This window comes from Amblyomma americanum, chromosome 10 (genome assembly GCF_052857255.1).
Source record: "Amblyomma americanum isolate KBUSLIRL-KWMA chromosome 10, ASM5285725v1, whole genome shotgun sequence".
NCBI classification, from domain to species: domain Eukaryota; kingdom Metazoa; phylum Arthropoda; class Arachnida; order Ixodida; family Ixodidae; genus Amblyomma; species Amblyomma americanum.
The window spans coordinates 16358020-16374153 of NC_135506.1; the positions used below are offsets into that span (position 1 = coordinate 16358020).

The 16134-nt window shown below is 48.8% G+C and overlaps 2 protein-coding genes across 3 annotated transcripts in view; one reads left to right on the forward strand and one right to left on the reverse strand.

Moving 5' to 3' along the window:
* LOC144107709 (sodium-dependent proline transporter-like) overlaps positions 1-16134 on the reverse strand; it is a 40789-nt gene that overhangs the window by 5688 nt on the left and 18967 nt on the right. For both annotated transcript variants that reach the window (XM_077640840.1, XM_077640839.1), the window contains 11 exons: positions 10542-10725; positions 9151-9282; positions 8116-8291; positions 7486-7664; positions 6614-6746; positions 6231-6365; positions 5066-5169; positions 4451-4575; positions 3323-3435; positions 2092-2220; positions 1098-1197 (listed from right to left, as the gene is read on the reverse strand). In XM_077640840.1, coding sequence (XP_077496966.1) covers positions 1098-1197; positions 2092-2220; positions 3323-3435; positions 4451-4575; positions 5066-5169; positions 6231-6365; positions 6614-6746; positions 7486-7664; positions 8116-8291; positions 9151-9282; positions 10542-10725 — 1510 coding nt within the window. The remainder of the gene's footprint in view (positions 1-1097; positions 1198-2091; positions 2221-3322; positions 3436-4450; positions 4576-5065; positions 5170-6230; positions 6366-6613; positions 6747-7485; positions 7665-8115; positions 8292-9150; positions 9283-10541; positions 10726-16134) is intronic.
* LOC144107708 (neprilysin-2-like) lies at positions 11155-16046 on the forward strand. Its single transcript, XM_077640838.1, has 4 exons — positions 11155-12036; positions 12804-13137; positions 13580-15036; positions 15471-16046. The coding sequence occupies exons 1-4, from the start codon at positions 11903-11905 to the stop codon at positions 15916-15918; spliced, it is 2373 nt and encodes a 790-aa protein (XP_077496964.1). The 5' UTR covers positions 11155-11902; the 3' UTR covers positions 15919-16046.

Consider the following 16134-nt stretch of genomic DNA (forward strand, 5'->3'; position numbering starts at 1 on the left):
TGGTTTTAACCCCATAGCGGACTTGGACGAGCCAGGCTCGTCATCATCATCAACATCAGCCTGACTACGCCCACTGCAGGGCAAAGGCCTCTCCCATGTCTCTCCAATTAACCCTGTCCTTTGCCGGCTGCATCCACCCTATGCCTGCAAATTTCTTAATCTCACCCACCTACCTAACTTTCTGCCGCCCCCTGCTACGCTTGCCTTCGCTTGGAATCCACTCCGCTACACTTAAGGACCAGCGGTTATCATGCACACGCGTTACATGCCCTGCCCACGACCATTCCTTCCTCTTGATTTCGACTAGGATGTCATTAACCCGCGTTTGTTCCTTGGCCCACTCAGCCCGCTTCCGGTCTCTTAACGTTACACCTAACCGGCTAATTTTGTAGCGATAGCTACATTACGCTAGCATTTCCAGCCTTCAGCGTGGCCACCGTGGCGGCGCCGTGGCTGGTCACGTGGTTGGTCCATTGGTGCGGAGCAGCTGCCGGCGAAACCGAGTGAAGGGAGTGGAGAGGGGGAGAGAGTGAATCACGTCCAGGGACGAAGATGAAGAAGGAACGGAGCGGCGAAACGCAGCGGTGAATGGCTGACTGCAATTCGACTGAGTGAGTTCCACTCGGCCAGCTGTACCTATCGCGTTACTCGAGGTTTAATCAGAGCTAAACCACAGCCATTTTTCTTTTTGTTCATAGTCCAGCTTTACGTGTGTTTTCTAGCAATCTGTCCGGTTTCAGAAACGCAAGGCTCGCCCAAAGCATTTTTGTTGGTTTGTCGACAGATGGCAGCACATGTACTAAATAGCCATGTGGTACCATTTTTTGGAAAAAAAGTTTAAGTTAGAAAAACCATGTGAAATCGATTTATTTGAACGGACGCGAGCTTTCTAGCGTATAATGTTAAGAGATGAGTAACAGGCCTCAGAGCAGCGAAATAAATATAAAACACGCGCACACACACGCACTGGAATAAATGCGAAGCCTGAGCAATGCTGCACCCTTATGTGCACTCGCCGTAATTTCCACTGTGTAGACGTTATGGCTACAAGTATGGCGCAAAACCCTCAAGCAATGTCTCTGTACATTTTGACTTACCGTAGAACCACATGAGCCCCACGATTTCGCAAATGGCGATGAAGAGAACGGCTCCGCCACCGGCGTAGGTGTCCATCAGGTTCAGAATGTACTGACCACCCTGAAGATTGAGAAGGAAAAAAATGCACCAGACTAAATATTAATAACATGGTGAAAATTTGCAGTTACGTACACAATTCTGAGCGAAACTTAGAACCATGAACGCGTTTCAGCAGGTGGCACTGTCGTGCGCCACCTTTGAGCACGTATAGCGCAATAGAACATGCGACAACAGAGCAGCATAGGAAATATATCGAATTTCTGTATGTGCCTGCCATTATAGTGCATAGGTGTATTGGGCATTAGCTACAATCGTATCATTCGTCGCATGTTCTGTTGAAGCCTGGCGCTCCGTAACGCCGGAGCAATGTGTTTTCCCCTCTGCAGAGTTTGCTTTCTGCAAACCTTGTGAAAAGTGAAGTTTAAATTTGTACCGAGGAATCACTCTCGGATGCGGATTGCGGGTAGCGCTTCTTTCTCCACAAAGTAGCTACCTTCGAAGCGGAAGATAGTTTAACGCGAGAACGAGCGATGAGAGTTGAAAGTCACAAGAAAAACCCTAAGGGGTGTGTTTAGTGAAGTGCACGGTTGTTAAGAAAGTGGAGGTCGGTTACCGATTTCTAACTGAAAGAAGTAAAGGAACAGACAAAAAGCTCTTGTTGTAACGACCATTTGCTCTGTTTCCTGTTATTCTTTTCCAAACTGAAACAATCAATCACACGAAAACTTTGTGATCGCTCTTTTGCTGGACTACGTCCCTCACTTAGTAATTATGACACAGTAACAGCATTTGGCAAGCACTTTGGCAGGCTGGTAAACTTGCTCAGAACATCAATGTGTAGCCAGGCACATGTTTCGCCAGTCCGCGCAACTATGCGTCATTGACAAATATGACTGCGCGATGTGTCAGTAATCGCAGATGAGCTAAAAAAAAAAGGCATTAAGGTGCACACACCTGCGTAACGCACGGAAGTCCGACCAGGAAGCAGACGACGCAGATGCCGAAGGTAAGTGGAATCTTGTACCGCCTGGACTTCGGGAACTCGTCGTAAAAGGCGGTCAGGAAGGTCTCCAACAGAGCGAACTGCATGACAGACAGAAAAGCAGTGACGATGCTTGTTGAAATGCAAGAAAACTCAAGTCTGGCAGAAATCTTCGCTGGATGGTGTAGTCGGAACTAATTGAGTTCTATGCTAAGTCCACAAGACTACAGACTATATTGAGATGGCTACAGAAGCGAGTATACAGTGCTATATATCGAAACTATGAAGCGCATACCCGCTGTTTCCGTAAAGAAATTTGTGCACTGAACATTGTACAGGACGTTTTGCCCAGTTTCAGAACCTGCAATGCTGACAAGTCCAGCAATTTCGAACGAAAATTTTGAAAATTACAAAATTGTAAGATAATTTTGTGGTAGTATTGAATGTAATGCTCCATTCTTCTGATATGTAGCAAAACCTTTCTTTTAAAGCATTTCTATCGGTCGCATCAAACAGTTAAGACACCCATAGAAAACCAATGGGGGACGCTTTTGACGATAGCAAAAACGTTAATAAAAGAAAAAAAAATTGAAGACTGGCGTCGGGTGACCTGTAGATATATTAATTATTACAGTGAAATCTCACATTATATGAAAAAAAAAATTGCGTTCATAGATGATTTTCCGCTCAAAAATGCTTTTGTACAGAATTGCTGGGTATGAGCGAGTGCCCCGTAGAAATCAATTAACCCTACTTATACCTCTAGCAGCTTTTTTTATAATCCCTTCGATGGTTTAAAATAATAATCTGCAATGACTTCACCTTTTATCCTCATAAGCAGCGCAAGGTCCTTGAAAGTAAGTTGCCTTTGTTGTAATCGTAAGCGCCGCTGTGAATTCCTGGTATTGGCATATATGCTGTTGTCACAAGCTTTTTTTTTTACCCTGCTGTTCTATAGCATTGCCGTCAGCATAACTATGCCGGTATACTATGCCGATTTTTGCCAGCCACACTTGCGGAGGTGAAAGTCGTTCTTGGACTCTGCGATGTGTGCTAGTGAAATCAACTGAACATTGGCACACTTTGCCTCTATGCACCAAGATCTGCGGTTGCGTGTCCTGGGGGCTTCTGTCCCCAGTGGTGCAGGTGTGCCAGCAGAAAAGCCCTAGAATGGCAAGATTAATTTCGAATGACGTCACTCACCTCACTGTCCAATCCCAGGAGGAAAAGCATGAAGAAGAAGAGGAAGGACCAGAGCTGGGGAACCACGAGTCTGGACAGGGCCTCGGGGTACGCCACGAACGCCAGGCCTTGGCCTGTGAGAAACGCATCGGTCAGGGATTAAGGCTCACTGCATACCGTACAATAAATCAACTATCACAGAGAGACCTACGCGCCTCACCTTACTCCTACCACTATGAAACCTTTCTGCACGAGATACAGAGGCACTAAGCATCGGCAGTCAATACTGCTCCTTCGTATCAGAAACTTGTCATTTTTGTGCAAGAAAGTGTTGCGCTTTTTTCACGGAGCTTTAGTATTGACCTCGAGTAAAGTTTCGTCCTGCTTATCTTTGGCAGCTGAATATCGAGCATCAGAGTAAAGTGTCCAGTGCAGCGTCTGTGACACACAGAGTAAGGAAGACGGTAAGATTTCGGTACTCGCTAAACACTGCTTTTTTCGATTAATGTCTTTGTAGAACGCGAGTGCTGCCCTTACAAAATTTTTAGACAGCCTATAGACTGCCCATAGACTTCTGTCTATAAAGTCGATAGACTCTCTATAGACAAATCTGATGAACAGTCTATAGGCAATACAAATCCTATAGACAGTCTGCAGACAATCTATAGATCTATGGCCATACAGTTTTAGTAGACTTTTCTTCATAGACAGTCTATGGACTATGAATAGGCAAAAATAAATACCGATAGGAAGGCAATAGAGTCTACAAGAACTCTATAGACTGTCTATAGAGCATTTTTATTAGGGTGGGCTGCCGTCCGCTATACACGTGTTCAGCACGAACGTAGAAGCATTCAGCTTTCGTTATTCTGTGCTGAATGCGTGCACATATACCTTACACGTCCATTTGTTGCTTTTATGTCGTCGCCCAAATGCTGCACATCCTGCAGGCCACCCGTTTTCATGGTCATGCACTTGAGCAGTAAACACTTCTTTGAGGCGATTTTTTGGCAACATGGCTGTTCCGCTTGAGCTTTCTTGAATGCTGCCATCGTGGTACATCGCTCTTCAGTCTCAAGCTCATGAATCTCATGCACCCATTGCCATGACTCGATTGCGCCTCGCGAGGAAGGTTACTTTCATGCTTACCGGCCTTGGCGACGTCCTTGATGTCGATTCCAAGCTCAGTGGACATGTTGCCGAGTACGGAGAAGATGACTATGCCTCCGATGATGCTAGTGATGAAGTCCATCGTGCTCACGAAGAGGGCATCTCTGTCAGGGGAGTCAAAGAAATGGGACAACACTTATTTCGAAGCACCAAACAAACCAACATAGCGCAAATGGGATCTTCAATAGTATCAACTATCGCTTGGCCTTGGACAGGGATTGTGCTATGCGGAGAACTCATATCCGATGGTCTGTTAGCACAACAAAGGGGACAGCAGGAGAATGAACTATAACTAATTCTTCTGCCGAGTAACTGGTAAATTGTATAATGTGCTACAATATTATGTGATAAAAAAAGTTTTCCGAAAATTTTAGGGGAAAAAATGGTGCCTTAAAGGAACTTGTTTGCCGAGTTCAAGACGAGCCCATAAATCGGTGACACTTATAATGGCCACATTCTTTGATAAAGCTGTTCTTTACTGGCTGAAAATGTTCCTATACTGTAAAAACTCCACTAAACCGTTTGAGGGCGCTGTGCTTGTGAGCAGAGTTCACATCGGTCACGAGACGATGCTTGTCACTAAGCAATACTAACCTGTGCACCGGGTTGCTGAACTTGTTATACGATCCGAACATGATGATTCCTCCCCAGGATATTCCGAGAGAGTAGAAAAGCTGCTCTGCAGCCTTGCGCCAGATCTAAATGTGGAAAGAAAAATGAAAATAAATAAAAGCCCGCAGGCTCTTATCGTGCAAGAACCAACTGGAAAACGACATTTGGATTTTATGGAGGAAAAACGCTAAGGCGCCCGTGTGCTGTGCGATGTCAGTGCACGTTAAAGATCCCCAGGTGGTCGAAATTATTCCGGAGCCCTCCACTACGTCACCCCTTTCTTCCTTTTTTCTTTCACTCCCTCCCTTATCATTTCCCTTACGGCGCGGTTCAGGTGTCCATACCCGCCGCGGTGGCTCAGTGGTTAGGGCGCTCGACTATTGATCCGGAGTTCCCGGGTTCGAACCCGACCGCTGCGGCTGCGTTTTTATGGAGGAAAAACGCTAAGGCGCCCGTGTGCTGTGCGATGTCAGTGCACGTTAAAGATCCCCAGGTGGTCGAAATTATTCCGTAGCCCTCCACTACAGCACCTCTCTCTTCCTTTCTTCTTTCACTCCCTTCTTTATCATTTCCCTTACGGTGCGGTTCAGGTGTCCATACCCGCCGCGGTGGCTCAGTGGTTAGGGCGCTCGACTATTGATCCGGAGTTCCCGGGTTCGAACCCGACCGCGGCGGCTGCACTTTTATGGAGGAAAAACGCTAAGGCGCCCGTGTGCTGTGCGATGTCAGTGCACGTTAAAGATCCCCAGGTGGTCGAAATTATTCCGGAGCCCTACACTACGGCACCCCTTTCTCCCTTTCTTCTTTCACTCCCTCCCTTATCCCTTCCCTTACGGCGTGGTTCAGGTGTCCAAAGATATATGAGACAGATACTGCGCCATTTCCTTTCCCCAAAAACCAATTATTATTAAAGCCGAATGGCGGTTGCTACGAAACATTACTCGTACCACTTTCGAATTTTCCATATAAGTGTGTGAGAAAACGCAGCTTATTTCTTGCAGGTGCGCACATAACATAACTTCCGCATAAATCATCAAGCAGATCCTCGCTCTGCTCCACTCCGTTTATAATGTTTAGATGCTCTAGCAAACTACGCAGTAAAAACCGAAAGTCACGTTGGCTATCGAGGCATATAAAATACACTCACGTCGATTTCGAGGACCCTGTGCCATTCAGGAATGATGAAGTATTTGATGCCTTCCACAGCTCCGGGAAGAGTGACGCCTTTCACAAGCAGGATGATCAACACAACGTAGGGGAACGTAGCCGTGAAGTACACAACCTAGAAAAAAAAATGATGAAGGTTAAGTGCCTGCAGTTCACAGCCTGCGAGCGCAACTACCTCAATCTCGACCTCACAACTACAACGACCACGTCAGCGAAATCAAGTCCGCGACGAAACACGTATAGAATGAGGTCTCACAATGCCGTGGCTGTGCTGTAATCTCATCCTTAGCATGCAGAGCGTTTGGATACTTGCGCAGAATTTAAGGTTTAAAGGCGCATTTTGTGAACAGTTTCCTGCCTTACCTTGCCGGTGGACTTGACACCCTTCATGAGACACAGGAAGACGACGACCCAGCTTGCAAGCAGGCAGAGGCTCAGGTCCCAGCGGATCGCGCCCAAGTCATCGATGCCGCTGGTGATGTTCAAGACGTACCGTCTGCAAGGAAACGGGAAGGAAACAGGGGCCGTTAACATGCTGCAGAATTGAGCCGTTACCACGGCCCATCAACTGAGGTTTTTATCTTCGTATACTTATACTTCAGTAACAAAAAGTAACGGGCTAGAACAAAAATTTTTTTCATGCCAACTCGCATCCGTAAATTTAAAACATGCACTTTTCAAACATGCACTTTGTAAACCTGCCGCGGCGGCTCAGTGGTTAGGGCGCTCGGCTACTGATCCGGAATTCCCGGGTTCGAACCCGACCGCGGCGGCTGCGTTTTTACCGAGGCAAAACGCTAAGGCACCCGTGTGCTGTGCGATGTCAGTGCACGTTAAAGATCCCCATGTGGTCGAAATTATTCCGGAGCCCTCCACTACGGCACCTCTTTCTTCTTTCACTCCCTCCTTTATCCCTTCCCTTACGGCGCGGTTAAGGTGTCCAACGATGTATGAGAGATACTGCGCCATTTCCTTTCCCCAAAAACCTATTATTATTATTATTATTATTATTGTTATTATTATTATTATTATTATTATTATTATTATTATTATTATTATTATTATTATTATTATTATTATTATTATTATTATTATTATGCACTTTGTAACCGTACTTAGCAGGTTTCTATGAAGCATACTTCAATAAACTAGGAGAAAAAAAACTGTAAAAGCCTGGCTGATAACGTTGTCGGAACGCGATTGTTTCGACGAATTCAGAACCCTGTCGCACTTACTCCCAAAACTGCTGGCTGGCCGTCTGCGTGGCATTGGTGCAATTGTCGAACCTCGAGGTGAACACGTCCGTCGGAACAACGGCGCTCACGTTGTTGGCAACAATGAGGACGCCATTGGTCACGTTGGTGATGTTCATGTACTCTCGCACCAGGTTCCCTTCCACAGACACGCAGCGCTCCTGTGGACCGGCGAGAAAGAGGGCAAATGTTAGAATCAATTTCGGTGCACATGAATGTCAGGAAACACATTTGAAAAGCATTTTAAAGCGACAGCTGTTATTACTTCAACTCCCGGGATCGTGTTCAGTAGAAGTCTGTTTTGCGAAGAACCATTGTCGGCAGTTTACACGAGCGCGCCTCGCGAGCGCTGAGTCCTCGCAAAACGCTCCTCTCCTCACAACCCGCTTAATACGAACTTCCGCTTTATTCGAATTGACGCTCTGCTCCCACTGGCACCAAGTGTATTAAAAAAGCTTTACTTCTTTCGAGCTCCGTATATTACGAACAAACGTTCATTGCCCTTCGTGTTCACATTATCTGGAGTCAAATGAATGTTACATCGTGTCTGTTTTATTCAACGAGAGGCTGGAGGAGACTCGAAACACACAAAGCGAACGCAGTGTTCCTTACCACGTTGCTAGTGCGCACGTAGCAGGTTTCCGGGTCGGCCCCCCACCACTCGAAGCAGTCTTCCCACGGCAGCACGGACCTAAAGCTCTGCGCCATGTAGAACACCGTGTAGGCCAGAATCACGTTGTAGTAGACGGCCACGATTAACGACACGACCACCATGGCTGCCCCCACACCTGAAAGGAGGAGGGAGAAACAGAAAAGGAAGAAGAACAGTTAAAGCAGGACTCTCTGTATGCGAAATTCCTTCCAACAAATCATATTAAGTTTAGCCATTAAGACGCTGGAAGTAATTAACAAGTTGGCAAATTTAACGGCAAGCAAGATGCTATATCAAAACATACCACACGAAAATACTATTCGGCTAAAAAAGTTCACAATCCAATTCTATTGCGTGTTGGCTATGCGATAGCATTAGCAGCTGTGGATGCCTTTACCGGAAGTGTCGTCATTTTTGGCCTGGTGATGTCAATTCCCTCCAGCCAATGGGCGAATTTTATGACTGGCGACGCATTTCGTCCCCACGGGACTTCTAATGGTTAATAACGTGACAATAACATAATAATTAATAACAAAAAGGAATTATTAACACCAAGATAACTCTTCATCTGCGCAGTATCTTTAATAACGTCCGCTCGTTTCACCTGTTATTCTGTTCAAAAAGCACTGCCGGCACGGAAATTTTAAGAAGCATGGAAATGGACAGCTGACATCTGGTCAAATTTTACCTACTAGGGAAGCGCTTACTTTCGTAAGTCATGCATGCTCTGAATGGTATGTTACCGGTATGCCTTACAGGCACGTGCGCATTAAACACAGCAATGTAAAAAAAGGCTCCAGTTATAGCAGCCCATTGAAACATGAGGGGATGAGGGAAAACCTGCTAGAGTCCAACAGAAAAGAATTAAAGTGTATGCTTGTACAGGTGGACACGCATCACCTAATTATTTGCCGATCATTCATCCTTATATTCAAGGGATTATTTTTTTAATGCCTGGCTATACATCTGGATTCTTAGAGGCATGCAGTTCTCACCTTTGGCAATTGGCAGACACCTCCACACCGACATCGGGCCGAGGCTGGTAAACTGGCCAACTGCAACCTCCATGAAGTACATAGGCTTTCCCACAAGCAACATAAGGATAACGTACGGCAGGAGGAAAGCACCTGAGAAAAAAAAAAAGAACGGAATGCATAATGACATGTTAGCTTGTGCTCACTGGGACGTTGTAAAACAGCCATATCATATGCACCAATCTCTTTAGGCCGAGGCTGCGTTACACGGCTATAACTCACGCCTCGCGGTGATTAAAACTGGCTGGCAACGTTGTGTTTTACTAACCAAAGTTATCCCAAACAGGATTATTAGCGAATAAACCGTGCGACCAGTTACTGCTTCTTTTCGACATAAAATTAGGTTAATTCAACTGAAGCTGCAATATAAGGTTCCGGCGAATCAAGAGAAGGATACAAGACCTGGGCTTCACAGAATGTGTTATCGTTGCCATAGAAAAGTCAAGTATGCCAGCATATATGGTTAGAAAACACCACCTCGTGACATCGATTAGGCCACATCCAGAATTTCTTTTCGGGGCATTCCGTAGGTTACGGCCGACGACATATACTGTATGCAATAAGAGTCATCACGATCAACTGAAATAGCGGGACGGAAGTCCCTACCACTGACATCAAAATACTCCATTGATACATACGACGCTGTCTCTGATATTCGCAAAGTCGTCACTGTACCTAATTTTCAGCATCCCAACAACCCTCACTCCTCCCCTTCGTAACCACCTGCTTGTAGGTCCAGGAACAACGCCTATTTTTTCATAATTTAAGCAGTAGCGAGATCACCAACTCGCGCCAGATTTTCTAAAGGGACCCTGAAATGATTTCGAGGGGAATATTGTAGTGCAACAGATTCCTAAAGCTAGCCTTTGTGGGTACTCGAGTCAAATTTGAAAGCTCCGCGTGGACCCTATAATTTAGAAACTTAAACATCGCTGCTCGCTATCGCTCGCAACTGATTAGGGCGACACACCTAACCGCGCGTACCCCACCCCGATGACGTCAGTGGGCAGAAGCGCCAGCCTTCAAGCTCGCCCCATCTGCCCAGTGACGTCATCGGGGTAGGGGATGCGCGGTGATGTGTGTAGCTCTAATCGGTTGCGAGCTACAGCGAGCAGCGTTTTAACAACTATTTCTAAATTATAGGGTGCACGCAGAGCTTTCAAATTTGGCTCGAGTACCCACAAAGACCACCTTTAAAAATCTGTTGCACTATAATATGCCCATCAAAATCATTTCAGGATCCCTTTAACCCAAGCAGATCTATCTCGATGACAAGCTGGTTGTTCGCCTAAAAAAAATAAAGGCGTATTTTCGATGACTGTCAAACTCGGTTATAGTGCCGGTGCTCGTACCTCCTCCATTCTGGTAGGCCAGGAAGGGGAACCTCCAGATGTTGCCGATGCCCACGGACAGCCCGATGCAGGACAGGATGAACTCGGCCTTGCTACCCCACTGGCCACGCTCAATGGGCTCTTCGGAATCCACACGGTCGACGACAGGCCTGAGTTCCACCGGCTGTTGGTGGGCGGCACCGTTCTGGAAGAAGCCGTCAAGAACGCCAGTGAATTTCACCCCCAAAGGTTTGGTTGCGGAATCAGTGCAGCTAAAGAATGTCGCAGAGATTTCCGCAGCTACACTTAGCAACCCCAATGCACTCTTTTGGTCGTTTATTACATTGTTTTCTTCCAAGGACACCTCAAAGCCTAAGACGTAGGGAGGAAAGGCTGAGGAGGGTGACGCCCCTTAATGACAGATTTCCCGCAGTGGAATCAGCACCGCTCTCTCATCAGTTCATTCTATAGGGCAGTGGAGTGTATAGGACATCGCAGCCCTCTCCCGTCTTTCCTTTTCCCCAAGAAAAAATTAAATTTCGGCTGTACCAATGATGCCCATGGTGTCTTCACTGCAGTAACGGAAAATCTAGTCTTTTTTTTTTGTTGTGCAAGCAAAGAACTTACTTTGTATCCAGGAAAAGGGCACACAAAACCAGAGCAACATTTTGCGCACCCTTCTTCAAAAACACACACAAAGCATTGCCTGGATTTTGTATGTGACATTTATTGTGAAAGCACTGCAGAGTTGGCCTAGCGGTTTGAGCATCCGCCTCGCAGGGGGAGGTGCGGGGTTCGTTCCCCAGCTTTCCCATGGCCTGCTGCTATAGGCTTCTTTAGGGCGAACTTCTTGAGAAATTTGTCTTTTTTCCCACCTTGAATAGACGAAAACACGTTGTGCCATGGCGATCTTTGGCCTCAGATGCTCTTGCGTCATAAAAATTCATCTTCATCATCACCGTCGTTTATTCCAAACGCGATGTGGTTTTTCATACCGAAATGTATGACCTCCACCATGAGACTATTGTGAAAGGCTACTCTCCTAACCTCCTTACGCCTTCCATATCCCATGTTCATTTCGTTTATTGCAACGATCATTACTTTTCTCGCAATGACCTTTCGCGTGTCCGTATATCAGGCAAGAAATGCATCCCGTAGATCTCAGTCGAAGCAGTGCTCACAAGAATAGAAGATGCCTCAGACACCCGTAAAAACTGCTTCGGGATTTTAGACGACCGCCGGTATTGGCGGGTTGAAGACGACGAGAGAGCACCAGCAGCAGGAGCCTCGTGAAGGGCGCTGGTTGAGCGGCGCGCGGCGCGCCCTTCGCCTCAGAAGAAGATAGGCCGGCGGAGAAGCGGGCAGCATCCGACTTCGACTCCATGGCCGGCATCCGGTGCTCGCCGGGCCGTGCGGCGGCCATGGCCACCGTGGTCACCCTCGGCCTGGTCACGACCGTCGTCGTACACAAGCTCTCCAAGGCGAACCAGGAAGACCCTGTCCAGTCCAGGGCATGGTACGCTTGATACGCGCTCTTGCTTCCTGATCGTTCGGTCACATACTGCGAGGCTGGATAAGACGCAGAGTCAATGCAGGGCGACAGACATGCTTCTAGGGTTCGGCAGCGCGCAGCGATGACAGCTGTAGTGCACTGAAGTATCTAACAGGAAACCGAATTTCTCGTTTTCTTGTCATCTCTGGAGCTTCGTCCGGAGGAGGGCACAGTTCATTCCAGTGCTCACTGTCAGCCTGCTACAAGTGGCCAGCGCCCACAGTGACCTGGAATCACACGAACAACTACCGAACATTGCGCGATATGCCTTCGCAGAAACAAAGCGAATCGTCCGATAGGAATATGTGCATCGATTTCGAAAAATTCCTCGGGGGGAGGGGGGGTTCAGTTGTATCGTCAAGCCAAGCGACACAGCTCCAGTCAGATTTTAGGCGCTGTGATGCCTTGCCATTGATGGTCCTCCTCACACGTAGGCCTCGATGCTGGTCAACTGTTCCGTCCACACGCGACTGAAAAGCAGTAGATATATGTGTACGCGGACTCCCATGGCCCACCAATTTGCCAATTAGGGTGTCCTTATTGTACTTCCTCGCTCTAAGAGCCGACCATAACAGTGCACATGTAGGCTTTGCTTGAAATGCACCCACCCGTCAGATGCTCATTTTCCGAGAACTGTCCACCGAGACAGCTATCATGTGCTTGCGCAAGTAACGATGAATCACTGGCACTTCGGAGTACCGTGTCTGTCGTCTATCTCGCACCGGGCGCAGGAATCGGACGTCGCCCAAACAGCCGAGGCTTCTAGAGATACGGGGAGTCACAAAGGGCCACGTCCAACAGCGTACCATCGCCGGACACGGTGCTGCTGCTGCCGCCGCCATCGCCGCCATGGCCGGGCCTCCGCGCGTCAGGCGCGACTGGTATCCGCAGTCGCCGGATAAGGCCGGCCGCCGCCGCCGAGGCCAGGCGAGCCTCGTGTGCAGCCGCGACGTGTGCGAGCGCCAGGACGCCTACGTGCACGCCCGGCTCGACCAGCTGCAGGAGCCGTGCGAGAACTTCTACGCCTTCGTGTGCTCGCGAAGCTGGGCAGTGCACAACGCCAAGGTGATTTGTTTATCCGCACCGGCAAACACCTTTTCTCGCCTTTGAGTTAACGTACCGGCCTGATGCTGGACTGCGATGGTACGGTAAACTGGCTTTGTTGGGACGTGGCATTGTCGGAGCTTACCGATATTGTCACAGACAGCGTCAACCTCTCGAGTTACCATATTTCGATTACCTGCAGAAACGACCCCTGTTTGACTACTGTGCAGGGCCACGGTATCATACAATTCTGTTTCAGCTATAACACTTCTTCCAGTGCCATTGTCTCGCTAGCCGCCACGCCCACCTAGTGACTTGGGATCAGCCGGGATCGATTGTGAAACGATGAAAGGAATTAACTCCATGTAGTAGTCCATTTCTGTAATGACGTTTTGCTTTCACGAACCACATTGATCGATCAGATTGAAACTTCATCCGCTTGTTTTCATGGTTTCGTGGGCAGCCGGATGACGCTCCCTACCGGTCACAGACAACGGCCAAGCTCATGTACGATCTTCCGAAGACGCTGAAGCAGTACTTCCAGCTGAAGCAGAAGACATACTACGAGTTTCCTGGGAGCTTCATCAGCCAGGCGCTATTTTTCATACCGAACTGCACCTCCATCTATAGCCGCAATGGCCTGGGTTGGGACCCCTGGCAGGAGCTTCTTGGCAAGCTGGGTCTCCGTGGTTGGCCGTTTTCCAACGTGTCGGCAGAGTGGAACGTCTCGGGTGTGGCGGGCTTCGTCGACGGCAAGCTTGGAATCTTTCCTTTCATCGAAGTGAAAGTGATGAACGAGTACAACCAGGACCACACCGTGCAGCTTGATGTTCCCAAGACGATACTGCGACGCCACCAGTTGCGGTACACGAGCGACAACCTGTTCAACTACAGCCAAGCGGTGGCGAAGGCACTAAGCATTCTCAACGTGATGGAGAACGTCGACTTGCTCGCCGAGAACATTGTCATCCTCGAGATGCGTCTGGAAGAAGCCTTGGAGATGAAGACATTTGTGCCGCCGTTAGCTCGCAAGAGGTCGCTGACCTCGCTCCCCGAGAGCCAGAAGTGGAGCTGGAGAGACTACGTCAACGTCATCTTCGGGTACCCGCACAACGTAATAGACCATGTTGAAGTGCTCGCTCCTGAGTATCTGACTGATGTGGCGGACATCATGGACAACACGTCTTACACGACGCTGGCCAACTACATCGGCTACCGGACTATGGTCCACTTGTCACCGCTGCTTCCAGATGAGGCCGAGTTCCTCGTCCCATTGAGCAGAGACAAAGTTGTCCTGGGCGTCGGAGACCGCTTCCAGGCCTGCGTTCACTTGCTAGAAGATCTGTTTCCTTTCGGGATGCGCATGTTCACCCTCATGACATTGGGTGGTGAAAACCCGCTGAGATACTCGACGGCTCTCGACACTCAAGTGGAGCATATGTTCAACCACACCCAGAACCTTATGGCCAACTTGGTCCAGAACGCCTACTGGCTCAATCCCGTGGAAAGGGTCATCGCCAAGGAGAAGATCCTCAACGTCAACTTCGACTTCATGGGCAGCGCCGTTCGAGACCTTAGCATCCCGGCACTCTACTACGACCCCAAAGCACCGCCGTTCAACGGCCTCAAGCTCTTGGAAAGCTTCTACGCCATACAGTCAAACACCAAGAGGACGTACTTTGACCCGTGGCATCGAACCATGGACCTCGACAACCGACACCACGTGAGCAGTTTGCACCCGGCCATCGAGTACATCTACGGAAAGAACCACCTGTTCATGCCTTATGCCGTGGTGGCGTTTCTGAGAGGAATGTCGCAAAGCGTTGAGCCGCTCTTTGTGCCGATCGTGGCGCAGTTCCTGCTGAAGGGACTGTTCTTCGCAGTGGACGACCGGGGAGCTTCGGTGGACCATAGAAACAGGTAAGCCTGTTCTTTTGAAACCCACATTGACGCACTGCCATGATAGCATTTGAACCCTTGACCGTACCGCACACGGTGCCGATTACAAACGAGTCGCGCGCCAAGCTTATGAAACATCCTTTTGAAGTGGTATAGCACTGCAACAGAACTCTACTGAAAACGAAGGCTGGTCGACCTCGCGCGACATTTTTTCCAAGGGTATACATTGCTCAGGGCCCCCAGCCTAGCCAGCGGGTCTTAAACTCAAATATGCATCCCATTTTTTTATTATTTTTTTTTGCAACAAGGTGGTCACTCTTGTAATTATTTCCGTGGTTGCTGGGGTTACCTAACTGGCTGCGAAATTTAGTATAGAAATCAAGCCGCAGTAACGCATCGCCTCCTAACGTACACACACGCATAACGGACGTGGCACGACGACTGTCGCTCCTCAGGCTCGTCGAGTGGTGGAGCAAAGTGACCACCGAGAAGTACTCCCACATCCGGGACTGCTTCTTCAAGCAGTACAAGGAGGAGATGCAGCTCAAGCTGCCGGACGTGGACATGGTGAACGACCTGCAGGACGACATCGCGGACAACGCCGTCGTGGCCCCTCTGTACGACTACTACCTCAGCCTTCTGGGCATGGACAGCGTGACGGCGCGGAGGACCAGGGCGCCCTTCGGCGGCTTCACGCTGGAGCAGATCTTCTTCGTGTACTACGCCCTGAGCCAGTGCGACCACCGGAGCCTGGCGTACGCCAAGCGACTCCTGGGCTTCGGCGAGACTTCGCCCGACATCAAGGTCAACATCCCGCTCAGGAACTTCGCCAAGTTCTCGGAGGCCTTCGGCTGCCAGCCCGGCAACGAGATGAGCCCCCAGGACCGCTGCCTTGTGTGGTAGCCGCTGGTTTGGAAATAAACCGGTCCGCTGCTGCTGCTGCCTTTTCTCTTTTTGTGTTAACTCCTGGTCCTCGAAGGGAAGCTTTGGTATTATTGTACAAGGAAACATTTTCTCCTTTGCATAACTCGCAGGTCCTTTATGTGCAGCCGAGTCATGAGGAGCTGCACGTCGCTGGTGGTAACTTGATGCCCACATGTGCATTCTGATGCAGATGTG